Source organism: Camelina sativa, chromosome 1 (assembly GCF_000633955.1).
Source record: "Camelina sativa cultivar DH55 chromosome 1, Cs, whole genome shotgun sequence".
NCBI lineage: Eukaryota > Viridiplantae > Streptophyta > Magnoliopsida > Brassicales > Brassicaceae > Camelina > Camelina sativa.
In genome coordinates, this window is record NC_025685.1 from 6,312,503 (window position 1) to 6,326,261 (window position 13,759).

At 35.3% G+C, this 13,759-nt stretch overlaps 4 protein-coding genes across 5 annotated transcripts in view; 3 read left to right on the top strand and 1 right to left on the bottom strand.

Moving 5' to 3' along the window:
- Positions 1 to 1,510, top strand: part of LOC104779225 (peroxisomal (S)-2-hydroxy-acid oxidase GLO2) — a 5,670-nt gene extending 4,160 nt beyond the window's left edge. The window contains exons 7-13 of the mRNA XM_010503599.1: positions 1 to 119; positions 205 to 271; positions 405 to 467; positions 569 to 638; positions 727 to 827; positions 920 to 1,024; positions 1,113 to 1,510. Of these exons, the coding sequence (XP_010501901.1) occupies positions 1 to 119; positions 205 to 271; positions 405 to 467; positions 569 to 638; positions 727 to 827; positions 920 to 1,024; positions 1,113 to 1,298 (711 nt within the window). The 3' untranslated portion in view covers positions 1,299 to 1,510. The remainder of the gene's footprint in view (positions 120 to 204; positions 272 to 404; positions 468 to 568; positions 639 to 726; positions 828 to 919; positions 1,025 to 1,112) is intronic.
- Positions 1,984 to 4,603, top strand: LOC104779214 (peroxisomal (S)-2-hydroxy-acid oxidase GLO1). 2 transcript variants are annotated; one of them, XM_010503590.2, is made up of 12 exons: positions 1,984 to 2,144; positions 2,274 to 2,424; positions 2,509 to 2,633; positions 2,742 to 2,788; positions 2,924 to 3,001; positions 3,084 to 3,208; positions 3,300 to 3,366; positions 3,494 to 3,556; positions 3,651 to 3,720; positions 3,811 to 3,911; positions 3,989 to 4,093; positions 4,183 to 4,603. In XM_010503590.2, the coding sequence occupies exons 2-12, from the start codon at positions 2,288 to 2,290 to the stop codon at positions 4,378 to 4,380; spliced, it is 1,116 nt and encodes a 371-aa protein (XP_010501892.1). In that variant the 5' UTR covers positions 1,984 to 2,144; positions 2,274 to 2,287; the 3' UTR covers positions 4,381 to 4,603. The 2 variants fall into 2 exon arrangements, with proteins under 2 accessions (XP_010501892.1, XP_010501894.1); XM_010503592.2 differs by lacking the exon at positions 1,984 to 2,144 and having other exon boundaries at positions 2,313 to 2,428.
- On the bottom strand, positions 4,671 to 5,315 carry LOC109133270. Its single transcript, XM_019246259.1, has 2 exons — positions 5,042 to 5,315; positions 4,671 to 4,952 (listed from the first exon to the last, which is right to left on the bottom strand). The coding sequence occupies exons 1-2, from the start codon at positions 5,201 to 5,203 to the stop codon at positions 4,884 to 4,886; spliced, it is 231 nt and encodes a 76-aa protein (XP_019101804.1). The 5' UTR covers positions 5,204 to 5,315; the 3' UTR covers positions 4,671 to 4,883.
- LOC104779236 (probable signal peptidase complex subunit 1) lies at positions 5,437 to 6,161 on the top strand. Its single transcript, XM_019246255.1, has 2 exons — positions 5,437 to 5,545; positions 5,694 to 6,161. Exon 2 carries the CDS (start codon positions 5,711 to 5,713, stop codon positions 5,990 to 5,992), a length of 282 nt encoding a protein of 93 aa, XP_019101800.1. The 5' UTR covers positions 5,437 to 5,545; positions 5,694 to 5,710; the 3' UTR covers positions 5,993 to 6,161.

Sequence of the window (13,759 nt, forward strand, 5' to 3'; positions counted from 1 at the left end):
AAGAACAGGAAGGTGGTTGAACAGCTCGTGAGAAGAGCCGAGAAAGCTGGGTTCAAAGCCATTGCTCTCACTGTAGACACCCCAAGACTAGGTCGCAGAGAGTCTGATATCAAGAACAGGTAAAGCCGCATCAACTGAAATGTGATTAGAGTTGATAGAGCTACGAAATTTATAGATTAACGAGGGTGTGTTCTTCTACTACAGATTCACTTTGCCTTCAAACCTGACATTGAAGAACTTTGAAGGTCTTGACCTTGGAAAGATGGACGAGGCAAGCATCGATCAGATAGTATCCATAACTTTAATTTTTAATAGTGGCAATGATCCACTCAAAAAACAAGTTCTAAAGCATACTGTTTTGTTTCCTGATTATGTTCCTAAACTTGTTATGTTTCCACCTGCAGGCCAATGACTCTGGTTTGGCTTCATATGTTGCTGGTCAAATTGACCGTACCTTGAGCTGGAAGGTAAGAGAACATAACAAATTATCAAATAGCACAGAAAAACCGAGTAGTTGGAAACAGAAACTTGATTCAGGTTGCTCTAACTTTTTCATCTACACAAACAGGATGTCCAGTGGCTCCAAACAATCACCAAGTTGCCAATTCTTGTCAAGGGTGTTCTTACAGGAGAGGATGGTGAGATACCATCTGACAAACAAATGTTTCCAACACTCCTGTTTCATAGGAATACCTGACAAAGTTAACTATTATTTTCCTCGTGCAGCAAGGATAGCGATTCAAGCTGGAGCCGCAGGGATCATTGTGTCAAACCATGGAGCTCGCCAGCTTGACTATGTCCCAGCCACAATCTCAGCCCTTGAAGAGGTAGATCATTCTCAACTAACTAAAAGCATCAATCTTTGTTCCCACGAAAGTGTTTTTGTCCAACAATTTCAGTTCTGTTCTCTTGTATTCAGGTTGTCAAAGCGACACAAGGACGAGTTCCTGTCTTCTTGGATGGTGGTGTTCGACGTGGCACAGATGTCTTCAAGGCACTTGCACTTGGAGCCTCCGGGATATTTGTAAGCATCATATTTATATTCACCTCAAAGCCAACTTGAAACCATTGAGCGTAATAACACAGTGTTTCTTATACCCTCAATCTCACAGATTGGAAGACCAGTGGTATTTGCACTAGCTGCTGAAGGAGAAGCTGGAGTAAGAAAGGTGCTTCAAATGTTGCGTGATGAGTTCGAGCTAACCATGGCACTAAGTGGGTGCCGGTCTCTCAGTGAAATCACCCGCAACCACATTGTCACTGAATGGGATACTCCACGCCATTTGCCAAGGTTATAGAGAAAAAAAAAAAAAAACAACAACACAGAGCATGTAATGCCTAAACCTATTCATATTCTGATTGATCACATGGCTTTTTACTCTTTTTTTTTTTTTTTTTAAATGTATCTCAAGACTTGTTTTCTCCCTATATCGGATCACAAACCTAGAGATTCTCTGTAATGCTATTTGGCTACTTCTACTTTCAGTCCATTCTTCTTGCTTGTACAATATATGTTGATCTCTAACTCTAGTCTAAGCTGTTCTATAATCTGATAGACACTAGCATAGTCCTATCTTACATTGCTCAGAAACCTCCCACACACGCAATTCAATCTGTTACATATACTAACAGCTGCCAGAAACCTTACGATAGCTAGTAATGAACACAGATCCAGGAAAAGGTCGAGGTTTATAACAATCAAATTATACCTCATTGAAGAAGATTCGCCTCAGCTCCTCTCTTTGTTCTCTTCAACGACTGTTTTGGGCTCTGTCTCGCATTGTAAAGCCCAATAGAATTTGGCTCACTCTTGGATTATAAAGAAAGAAAAACAATTGGCTTACGAATTATTTATTTTTCGTGGAGAGAGATTAAGAAATAAGAACGATAATATGGAAGAAAATATGACACACACAATCCCATCTGCTTTGTCCTTATCTCCCCCTCAAACCATTCTTCACCTCCAGCTTCTCATCCATACTATATCTTTTTCCATTGCCAACAATTTCAACTGTTACCGAAAAAAAGAAAAAAAATATTATTAATTCATCACAAAATATTAAACATTTAACCAAATATAATATAACAAGCTTTGCTTACCACTCACACTCTTCATCTCTCCGCAGAGCTCCATTCCAATCAAGGTACGTGAGATTCTCTCTTTAGACCAAACAGAGTTCATCGACATGTTCTCGCTCACGTAGCTATGACTCTATGTCTGAATTTCGCAATAACTAGCTAACTCAGGCCTTTGTTTTTGCTCTTTTTGACAGACCAACTTCCGAAAATGGAGATCACAAACGTTACCGAGTATGACGCCATCGCAAAGCAGAAGCTTCCTAAGATGGTTTACGACTACTATGCGTCTGGTGCAGAGGACCAATGGACCCTTCAAGAGAACAGAAACGCTTTCGCAAGGATCCTGTGAGTTTTCGTATGACATGATATTTTATTGTTTGCTATTGATTTTTACAAGAGATTTGATGCATACCTTGGGTTGTTTACTAGCTTTCGGCCTCGGATTTTGATTGATGTGAGCAAGATTGATATGACAACCACCGTGTTGGGGTTCAAGATCTCGATGCCCATCATGGTTGCTCCTACAGCCATGCAAAAGATGGCTCACCCTGATGGTAAATAAAAATTGAGTTATGTAGAGACTACAGAGTGAAAACTTGTTTTGGTATAGCTAGAGACAAAGACTAAGGTTGATCTAACCACTCTGTTGTAAACTAACGCAGGGGAATATGCTACAGCTAGAGCTGCATCTGCAGCTGGAACCATCATGGTATGTTATTATATCATACGATATATTTTATCCAAAGCAAGATTCTTAACCTTTTCGGTGTTTGGAGATTGTAAATCCACGACCCATGCATTCCCATGTCTCTGGTTTGACTTATTTTCTTCCATGATGTTTCAGACACTATCTTCATGGGCTACTTCCAGCGTTGAAGAAGTTGCTTCCACAGGGCCAGGGATCCGATTCTTTCAGCTCTATGTAAGTCATCTCGATAACTTGTTGTTTCATACTGAAAACCCCGGTCACACTCGATGGTTCACACGTTTCGATCGTTGAGCAGGTATACAAGAATAGGAATGTGGTCGAGCAGTTAGTGAGAAGAGCTGAGAGGGCTGGATTCAAAGCCATTGCTCTCACTGTGGACACCCCAAGGCTAGGCCGCAGAGAGTCTGATATCAAGAACAGGTAAATCCAAGTCACTTGAAATATGACGAGAGTCTACTGGATTTTAATATGTGAACACATAGCTCGAAAGCATAACATTCTTCTGCTGCAGATTCACTTTGCCTCCTAACCTGACATTGAAGAACTTTGAGGGTCTTGACCTCGGAAAGATGGACGAGGTTAGCATTCATCAGATACTATCCAGCTCTATAGCCTAAATACGATTCTTAGAAAGCATTCTTAACTCAGAGTTGTTATGTTTATCTTTCTTGAGAGTTCCTGAGCTAGATATGTTTCCACCTGCAGGCCGCTGACTCTGGCTTGGCTTCATATGTTGCTGGTCAAATTGACCGTACCTTGAGCTGGAAGGTAAACAGAGTAGTTTAAAAGATAAACAGCAAACAGAGTTTTTAAAACTTAGAACAGAAACTTGATTTCTTGACTGCTCTCACTTCACGAACAGGACGTTCAATGGCTCCAGACAATCACCAAATTGCCGATTCTGGTCAAGGGTGTTCTTACAGGAGAAGATGGTGAGTTACCATCTGACAAACAAATGTCTGCTTCACTTTAAAGTTTAATAAAAATACCTCACCAAATCATCTGTAACTATCCTCCTGCAGCGAGGATAGCGGTTCAAGCTGGTGCAGCTGGGATCATTGTGTCAAACCATGGAGCTCGCCAGCTTGACTATGTCCCAGCAACAATCTCAGCCCTGGAAGAGGTAGTTCATTCTCGACTACAAATATCAATTTTGGTTGCAACAAGTGTTTTGTGTCCAACAATTTCAGCTCTGTTCAGGTTGTCAAAGCAACACAAGGAAGAATTCCAGTCTTCTTGGATGGTGGTGTTCGACGTGGCACAGATGTCTTCAAGGCACTTGCACTTGGTGCCTCCGGAATATTCGTAAGCATCATATGTCCATTTATCAGAAAGCTGACTGAAACGAATGACAGTGATAACACATTATTATTATGATGCCTTCTCAATCTCAGATTGGAAGACCAGTGGTATTCTCATTGGCTGCTGAAGGAGAAGCTGGAGTTAGAAAGGTGCTTCAAATGCTACGTGATGAGTTCGAGCTGACCATGGCCCTGAGTGGATGCCGGTCTCTAAAGGAAATCTCCCGTAACCACATTACCACCGAATGGGACACTCCACGTGACAGTCCACGTCCTTTGGCAAGGTTATAAAGAGAATACAACAACAAAATCGCAGAGGAACAGCAGCAACACAGAACATATAATGGCTAAACTTATTCATACTCTGATGAAGTCACTTGGCTTTCTACTCTGCTACTTATCTCAAGACTTGTTTCTCCCTCTATCTATCATATACACAAAACCAAGCCTAGAGATTCTGTAATGCTATTTCGCTACTTATTTTCTTCAATCTTCAATCTTCATTCCATTCTTCTTTCTAAGTTCAATATATAAGTTTACAGTGATTCCACAAGAGGACATAGCAATGAACACAGTGAGTATAGTGACTGCAACCGAACTCTTTATTAATCAAAACAAAAGCAACGGAGGATTACATTGACCCTATTTGGACAAACTGACATGTACAACAGAAGATAAAGATAAGCGTTCATAGCCGTATACAAAGCACACACGTCCTACAGATTCATGAGTTGTGCTCAAGTCAGAGACCGAGAACTAACCATTCATAAAAAAACAAAATTCTAATTTTCAATTTAGAACGGCCAGATGTCAGATCCACCAGGTTTCTCCACAAGAATCCGATTGTACTCAGGCCTCGCCGTCTGCAAAAAGACGCAAATTCAACATGAGAAAAATACGAACTGGAGACAAAATTGAGTTTTCTACAAAAGGAATTAGCAAAGAAGTTTACCAGATCTTTGAAGATGACGTAGGTTATAAGGATGAAGAGCACAAAGAGGATCTCAAACTCAGCCAATCGGAAGAAATAGAATACTGAGTCAACAAACCGAGTCATCAGAGATTCGTCTCTCCTCATACCGACTCGATTCGTTCCAGCACGTCGGCCGATCATCTTCGATTTAAATTCCTTCCGCCGGCTTTTGATCAACACCACCGTCGCTTCTCGTTTGCTCTCTCTCTAATCTTACCGGCGATTTTGTTATCCGTCGACGAATAAAGTAAATGTTTGCTTATTTAATTCACAAAAAGCCTTTTTGCAACTTACGATAATATGGGCCGTTATTTTAAAAAGGCTTAATATAATCAAAGCCCACAAGAGAGGATAAAAAAAAAACGACAAGTTGTTCACCGTGTTATAACAAAGACGGCACGTTTCTGGGGAACGTGCTTCGTCTTCCTAAAGAGATTCAGAAGCATCAGATCACCGAGTTTCGCTCTTGAATCCGGCTTCCAGGTACGAATTCTGGATAATTAGGTTAAAAATCAGGTTTAAGCTCGAAATTAGTGTTCTTTATAGACAAAATTAAGAACCTTTAGACTCAAAAATCAGTTTTTTTTTTTCCTTAATGGGTTTGATTATGCTCTGTAAAAATTCAATTTAGGATTTTGAAGTAGAGAAATGGATTGGAAAGGGCAAAAACTAGCGGAAGAGCTTATGAAAATTCTGCTCATAGCCTTTGGTGGTGTTGCTTTCATTGCTGGATATGTAACGTCTTCGTTTGGGACAATGATGATGATCTATGCTGGAGTTGTGCTTTTTACAGCTATGTTCACTGCCCCTAATTGGTCTTTTTTCAATCTTCATCCCCTCAAGTGGTTAGATCCAATTGAAGCAGAGAAGTATCCTAAACCTGAACTGACGACCGAGTCTTGGAAGAAGAGAAATAGTAAACATTGTTAGGTTTGATTCTTTGAGCTTCTCTGTTTTGGAGTTCAAGATTGTTTCATATGTCTTTGGTCTCTGAATTCTCAATCTTTTACCTTGATAGACCCTTTTTAATGTGATGAGATGAGCTATTCTAAATCGCAAACCTTTGGTGATCAAAGATATGTTAATCTTTCTATGTTCATTATTTTGCTAAGGATTCCGGCTAGATAAGGTGTTCAAGTAGGGATTAAGTATAGCTATATATGTCTTTCTTCTTAAGCGTTGTTGTGGAATGTTGAAAGTTGAAACTCTTTCTAAGATCAGTTGCAGGGCTGTGTCGTGGCTCTTGATATTTTTAAGTTATATCTGAAGCTGAAACGTTTCCCGTCCTTCAGCAGTTGCATCTGAAGTTTGCAACCTGGTATAGGTTGAAGCTGAGTAGTTTTTTCACTTGTAAGGATGATGCGTCATGTTTCCCTGTGTTGCACTAGTTGATCACATGATTCTTCACTTAGATTTAGCAGCATTATTGTTTTGACTAGCGTACATTTATTTGTGCTGATCCTTGTTGATGCAAGATCCGCACTTGGATTTTCGTATTAGCGTTTTTTTTTAAAGGATCGGGCCCTAGATGGAATTGTGTGAGCTGAAATGTCAACATTGCGTAAATCGAATTATTGCCATGGGCTATTTCACTGGCTGGGTTGAGTAAGAAACCCAACACCAACAGTCCTTATCAGAAGTTGCAGTCTTAGTATGTCGGCCGCCGGATAGATTTGGCAGCCTTTCAAAATTCTCTCTTTCTTCTATTGACCTTATCAGAATTTTCCAACCCGGTTTCAACCTCCAAGTGGGTCATATAAGAAGGCATCGTTTTCATGTCGTTAAAGAGATGAGAGAATGTTAAGAAAGAAAATTTGTTGTTCTTCTTCTTCGTAATCAGTGAGGGTGCCCTATGAGACTGGGTTTGTATTACGTTACGTTGACGGTCACGTGGTTGTGACCATCTCTGGCCTTCGAAACCTCTAATACGTCCAGAGGTTTCTGCGCGTGGCTGATTATGACATTTTATCCCCTTTCAGGGAATATGACGATGATGAAAAGCAAATCGATGAATTACGTTAAGTTCCAAAAAGATAAAAGAAAGAAAAAAAGATAATGAGAATTGGTCTACTTTATCCATTTTGTGGCTTTCAGTCATGTGCTAAGTTTTTCATATCATCATCTCAAGGCTGGTCCATGGTGGCTTGCGTCCAGACAGGTTTTTCTTTGTCGCGATATTGCAAGATACGGACACTGATTAATATTTTATTGTAATAATATATATAATAACTTGCGGAATTTTTTGAAGACATATATATATATATATATATCATGTACCTGGATATTCAAAGTTATCCTTACATTGTTTGTGCCAATTATAGCTCAGTGGCTTCGAAGAGAGATCAGAGTATGTTAGTTAGTTACTTAGTTAGTCACCTCCCTAATTGCAATGATCGACTCTGCAACTTTGAGACGTGTTTCCATAGAAAATTTGAGACGTGTTTTTCTATGGAAGGTATCTTAGTACACCCAGTCATTAAAATCATCGCTACTAAAGATAGGTTTTGTAGAGGTGTTTAGTCCGGCGTTATGACAATAATATTGTTCCGTTTAATAGATTTTTAATTTATAATATCTGAAAGAAATTAATACGGATTATGGTACAGTTTTTAGTTATATTCTGATTTTGATCAAATATATATCTCCTTAACTTACTATTTTTCGTTTCCTTTTTGCATGGTTTCATTCAAATTGGAATTTTGGCACGTACGGTTATATAGTTTGTTTCGTATCAAATCATATCAGTTTATCGGATGTACACAAACTAAACTCATATCGTTATATGTAGCATGCTAGCAGCTACATTAAAAATAAAAAAGGATAATGGGTAACATCCTAATCAGTGAGTGTGTAATATTCACGTGAACATTGAAAGATTATGACGGATGTTATGAGTGGGATATATGATCGATATTCTAACATATAATGAAAAGAAAGAAAACTTACAAAGAAGTACTATATATTCCGTCAAAAGAAGAAAAAGATTGTACTATATATGGAATAAATAAATACTACTAGTACATTAATATTAGTATTTAATAACATCATATTCATGTATCGAAAACATGAGTGGCCTATCTTAACGCTGAAAGGTCGACCTCCACACAACACAAATCCCTCCCAGCTGTTTAATGCTGTTGGTTTCTTTCTGGGGAGCTTTACAGTATATTTAAATAAATTAATCCATATATATTCAACGTCAAAAATATTCATTCGAATTGATCGATTAGTTTATCAAGAAGGATGCTATCCAAGTAAAATTCGAATCTATAATTATTAGATATCGATGATGAGAGATGAGACTGTATATATATGGTCGTTACTAGTAAGTTAGGATATTGTGTCTATATACATATATAATATTTGCTAAAGTTTTGGAAGTATAAGAAATGTGGCGTGCATTATTGGCGTTTTTTATATCTTTTGTATAAATATATGAGGCACGATTATAGTGGTATACATCATCTTGTTCGTCACTCTCCCCATCCAATTCTTCATATTTTAAAAGTTACAATGAATTTTCAAATTTTATATTATATTTGTTGCAATAATCATACATCGCTTTGGCGCCTTTTTAATCCACAACAACGATTTCATGCTTCAATGTATGAGCTATGAACACGTGCCCCAGTCAAGATAGAGTAATTCTCTCTTTCTTTCTCATATTTTATTGTTCTTACTTTGATCAATAACGATTGGAGTAATAATAAAATACATAAATAATTCGGTTTTGCAATACTCTCTATTAGACTTCCGAGTTTAAAGGAGTTAGAAATTGACGAAGTCTTACTATAGATATATTGGTGATAGTCTATCACTGATAGACTGATAGTTGATAAATACATTCAGATATAGATAGGAAATATATATTTGAGAATAAGGGGACACAAGCTGTTCGTTAAAATCGACAAGTTTAGACTATTTAGTTAGGGTTACTATTAATACTCTTATGTATTGACTATATTTTGGAAATACAAGAGTTAGTTGAAAAACAATAATAAAACAAAAATAAATAACCTCTATATATATTGATTATTAAAATCTTAATATTATCATTTATATCTTGATCCATATATATATATATATATATACACTCTATATATAATATAGTTCGATTTTATAAAGTATAAAGTATAAACACGTATACAGATATGTGTGTGCATACATCCCTTCAACGAACCATCTTTTTGTGTCGACTTCCCGATATAGTAACACATGTAAAATGTTCAATGAATAATAGCTTACTAGAACGCTGTACTGTACCCACTTTAATTATTTAAACTCAAATAGTTGAAAGCATAGGGGTCCCCTCAAAATTTCTTGTCACTAGATAGTAGATACTAAATTATTATATTTGGACATTTCAATATACTATGCTTTAGCATTCGGTCGTTTTGGTTCGATGGAAGTTCATAACTAAACATTGCTGCCATTTGCCACGTCGCCTAGGCCTAGTTCAACTATAAAAATACTATATTGTTTTTTTTTTTTTTTGTCAACATTATATTGTTTTCTTATACCCACACATATGTGCATTTAACTATACGACATATATTGTCAAAGAGAATAAGAATATCCTTCGACATTTCTTTGAACTAATGATTTGATGCTTTATTGATTATCTGACCATAATTATAAATGCCATATTTAAAACTTCAAACCATAAGCAAAAGAGCTATATATATATATATATACACGACATATATTGTTTAAACATAAATTAAAACATAAATTAAATATAGATATATATATATAAATTGAAATCTGAATTTTTACATCAAACATAAATTAAAACATTATACTATGTTTATGTAATATATTTGACGTAAGTTAATTCTTGTCAAAAGGAAGTACGTTAATTCATCCATACTCATCATCGTTTTATCCAGTAAACTGCATAGATTAAAAAAATATCGTGATTACGAAAAACTAATTTTTTTTTTAACGTGTTGAGCTTTGTTTTCCGTTTAGTAAAAAAATCCGTTAAACATTTGGTGTTTCGTCGTCATTTTCATTCCAATAAGAATTGTTTGCATAATTTTCGTTCAGTGTAACAAATGTTTTCATTATATATATATGATTGATATGTCTATATTTTGTCTCTTCTTATCATATATTTCTCAATTCATTATTTTGCATCATCGTTAGTCTCTTTTACATAGAATGCATAATTAGATAGTTCTGCATTGCATTGTGCATATTGGAGCATTTCAGGTATTTAGGAAACGTCAGACATACGACTCCAGCATTACCTCCAGGAATGAAAGCCAAGCGCCTCGAGTCACGCCGTTACCACTCAATCCAGCTCGAGTCGCCTCTCCTCCACTCGACCCGTCCCACTCGACCGACCGCCGTCGAGTCCTCAGCTGGAGAAGAAGACGTTCCAAGGGACATATCTTTTATCCTAGTGTTTATGAGTAGTCACCAAAACATTTTCTGAGTTTGTAAACAAGATTCCTCTTAATCTTTTCTTTTAGCATTTGATTTATTCTATAAAGTTGTTTATCTCATCTCTATCTATTTAATCATGCTTGTTTCAATATTTTCTGGATTAGTGTTCTTAAGTATCATGTTCTCTAGATTTGAGTAGTGTTAGTGTTCTTGAGGACGGGATATATTAGGTGGAGAATCTTAATATATAGGATGTTTAAGCTTAGATCTGTATATTTTCTTTCTCGACTAGAGTTAGAAATACTAGTTTCTCTTTGATTAATTGGAACTAAGTCTTAAACATTTCCTGTTATTTTAGATTGGACCATCACTATTGTAGACTTTGGCACACACTGACACACATGTTATAAAAGTCTACAATTGTAGAAAAAGTATTCGAGCACACAGCTGCTACATGTGAAGCTTACAAAACCAACCGCATATATTCTTGTTAGCTAAGAAGAACCTTTTAAATATAAAAATTCATAATAAAATATCTATTTATATAAGAAAAAACAAGATATCACATTTGGACATATTAGTTTTCCGAATCACATTGCCGGATTTTGCGGTCTATATTGAGTAAGAGTAAGTAGTAACTGCTAATATATAAACAGAAAGAATAGTGCCAACCTTCCACTAAAGGAAAGTTGTTAGGCTTAAGATTAGTTGGAAGAAAAGTCACCTTCTATATTGGGTAAATAGTGAATATCTAATTGGTTGCTTCAATATATTCCCTCAGCAGTCACCTATTTCTTTAGTTTATTACTTTAAAAATCTGAAACGTGGATGGCCGTAGTTAACTGTCCAAGTATTGTTTACAATAAATTTTTCCCATGCAACCCACCATATGAATCACTATTTCGTCGTATCCAATAAATTTTCACCCAATGAACTTTAACAACTGTTATTTGTTCTTTGACAATCTTTCAAATTCTTCAGATATTATTAATTTATTACCATAAACTTTCATACATATTAATATTAATATTGAAATCTTTTGAAAAGTTAGATATTTTGGCCATTTAAACATGCATGTAGTTTGAATCGCCTTTTTAACAATTATATATGAGAAGTGGTGGAACAAGTCTTACAAATTAGCTTGAGACCTTGTAGAATATCTATTATTTAAAATTCTAGTTAAAATACTCGACAAATTATTCTAATTAATATCTAGTTGAAAAAAAATACTCGCTCCATTGACCAAATATATACTCGACCCACGTCCAGACTTCTATAAATTTGATCACTTGACAGAATTGAAGTCGGTGAGATTTATGTCTATATTATTTAATTTGAATTGTAATTTTCCTTTCATAATTTAGTTATAGTAGAACAAAAAAAAAAAATCATATCTTCATATTTATAAATAATTGTTTGTCTAGAAAATTTTTTTAAAAAGCTTTTTGGTCTTAATTAATCATAAAGGTATTTTTTGTTTAATCACGTTAATTTTTATATCCGGAGTTTCTAAACACAAAAATACTGTGGTATATATATATATATATATCTCACAGATACGTATACTCTATAATTATATATCCCAACAAACAAGAATATTTTTTTTTTTTGGTGAACACAAACAAGAATATTAACTATTAGTCGGTGTTTCTATAATATTGGAAGAGTGAACAAACAAACAAAGCTTAAAAATCCATCATATGAAGAAGATATCTCCTAGTTGGCCAAAAATTAATATTTCTTTTTGACATCTTTCGAAACCATGTATGACCTCTGTTTTAACACTTTTTGGTGTCTTGAGATATTTTCGTTAAATGTGAAAGTGAACTAATGTGCATTAACTAATGCAATGTTCAGTTTATGCTTCTTTTGCTCACCATTACCCAATCAACTAAGTTCCTCTTATCCTAATCATATAATATTATATACACTAATGCAAATACACACACGTATACAAACTAATTAATTGTTTGTACGTAACCACAAAATTTTGAGATTTCATTCCATAATATTTCGACCCATACTTAGTAAGAGTAGAGTAAATTAAAGGTTGTTTTGTGCATACGAGGGTTGTGCTTAAATTAGTATATATAGTCGTTAATTTCTTGGCTACCCGCAAGACTAAAGTTAAAATTTTATCTAGATAGATCAATACGACGATTAACGTGTACATAACATTTAAGTTTGAAGTCCAAGTCTATGCGAACTGTTGGGCATAGAGTACAACCTAAGGTTATTCTTCCCTAATTGAACCATTATATGTAAAACTTCCCTAATGAAAGTTGATAAATGAGAACAAATAATAATGTTCATCATTGCAAACCGATTACTTTGGACATGTCTTAATCTCAAAACACCCAAACACGCTTTCGGACAGTTGACTTTGCTTGCGTTGCATACATATTTATAATCGTCCAACGATAAAAGATCACCCTATCAGATTATGAGTTGCATTTTAGAAAAATATAATAATGAAATATGTTATTTAAAAAGTAACAAATGCGTGATTACTTATTTTATAGGTATAAATGTATAATGCCGTGAATTTCGTCACATTTCCACTATTTTTGATTGGTCTCTCCACTGTGTTACCACCCACCACTCACATATCCAATGTATACGGTTCTGCTTACCAATATAACAAAATGTTCTTTAAGATAGGTTAATGACAATGACCGTTTACTAAATATTTATTATTTAATATTTTAATGGGTTAATTTCAATAAGTCATATTCAAATTACATACTTAAAACTTTTTTGACGTGGGTTAACTTCACTCGTTGGTTTCTATTTCCAAATTGACTGAAATTGACTTTTGATGATTCTCCTTCCATGCAAATACCAAAAAAATTGACTAACTAAAACTTATACGGCGTGTGATTTGGTTATTAACTTTTGGACTTTTAGAACAAAAGTTTACTTGATTCTTTGTCTTACTCTCATTGGTCCATTATTTAAACTTCTATAATCATTGAGAAAATAGTTTTTTTACTCATAAAATCTATCCGTGATTGGCACAAGTAACAGAAAACGTTTCGAGGAGAAAAAGTAAAAATTATAAGATCATAAACAGAAAGGGTATTTAAATCAAACAAAATGTTCCATATATATACTGCATGCACATATACAAAACATATCTGTGTTTAATATTTTTTTATATACTTCTCATAATGATGAACAATAATAAGTGAAAGAATAACAGAAACCAGCTGAGCTCGAACGGCTAGGCTACCCTACAGCCCAAAAGCTACAAGCTGGTCCCTCAAAATCTTTCAGATTTCTAGATTGACCCCAAAAAAAAAGGGA

Bases quoted from the DNA above. Each gene is read 5' to 3' on its own strand.
- LOC104779214 (XM_010503590.2), top strand. From the start codon at position 2,288: ATGGAGATCACAAACGTTACCGAGTATGACGCCATCGCAAAGCAGAAG. The intron at 2,789-2,923 runs GTATGTTATTAT...ATGATGTTTCAG, and splicing joins CTGCAGCTGGAACCATCATG to ACACTATCTTCATGGGCTAC. The intron at 3,209-3,299 runs GTAAATCCAAGT...CTTCTGCTGCAG, and splicing joins GAGTCTGATATCAAGAACAG to ATTCACTTTGCCTCCTAACC.
- LOC104779236 (XM_019246255.1), top strand. From the start codon at position 5,711: ATGGATTGGAAAGGGCAAAAACTAGCGGAAGAGCTTATGAAAATTCTG.
- LOC109133270 (XM_019246259.1), bottom strand. From the start codon at position 5,203: ATGATCGGCCGACGTGCTGGAACGAATCGAGTCGGTATGAGGAGAGAC. The intron at 4,953-5,041 runs GTAAACTTCTTT...GTCTTTTTGCAG, and splicing joins ACGTCATCTTCAAAGATCTG to ACGGCGAGGCCTGAGTACAA.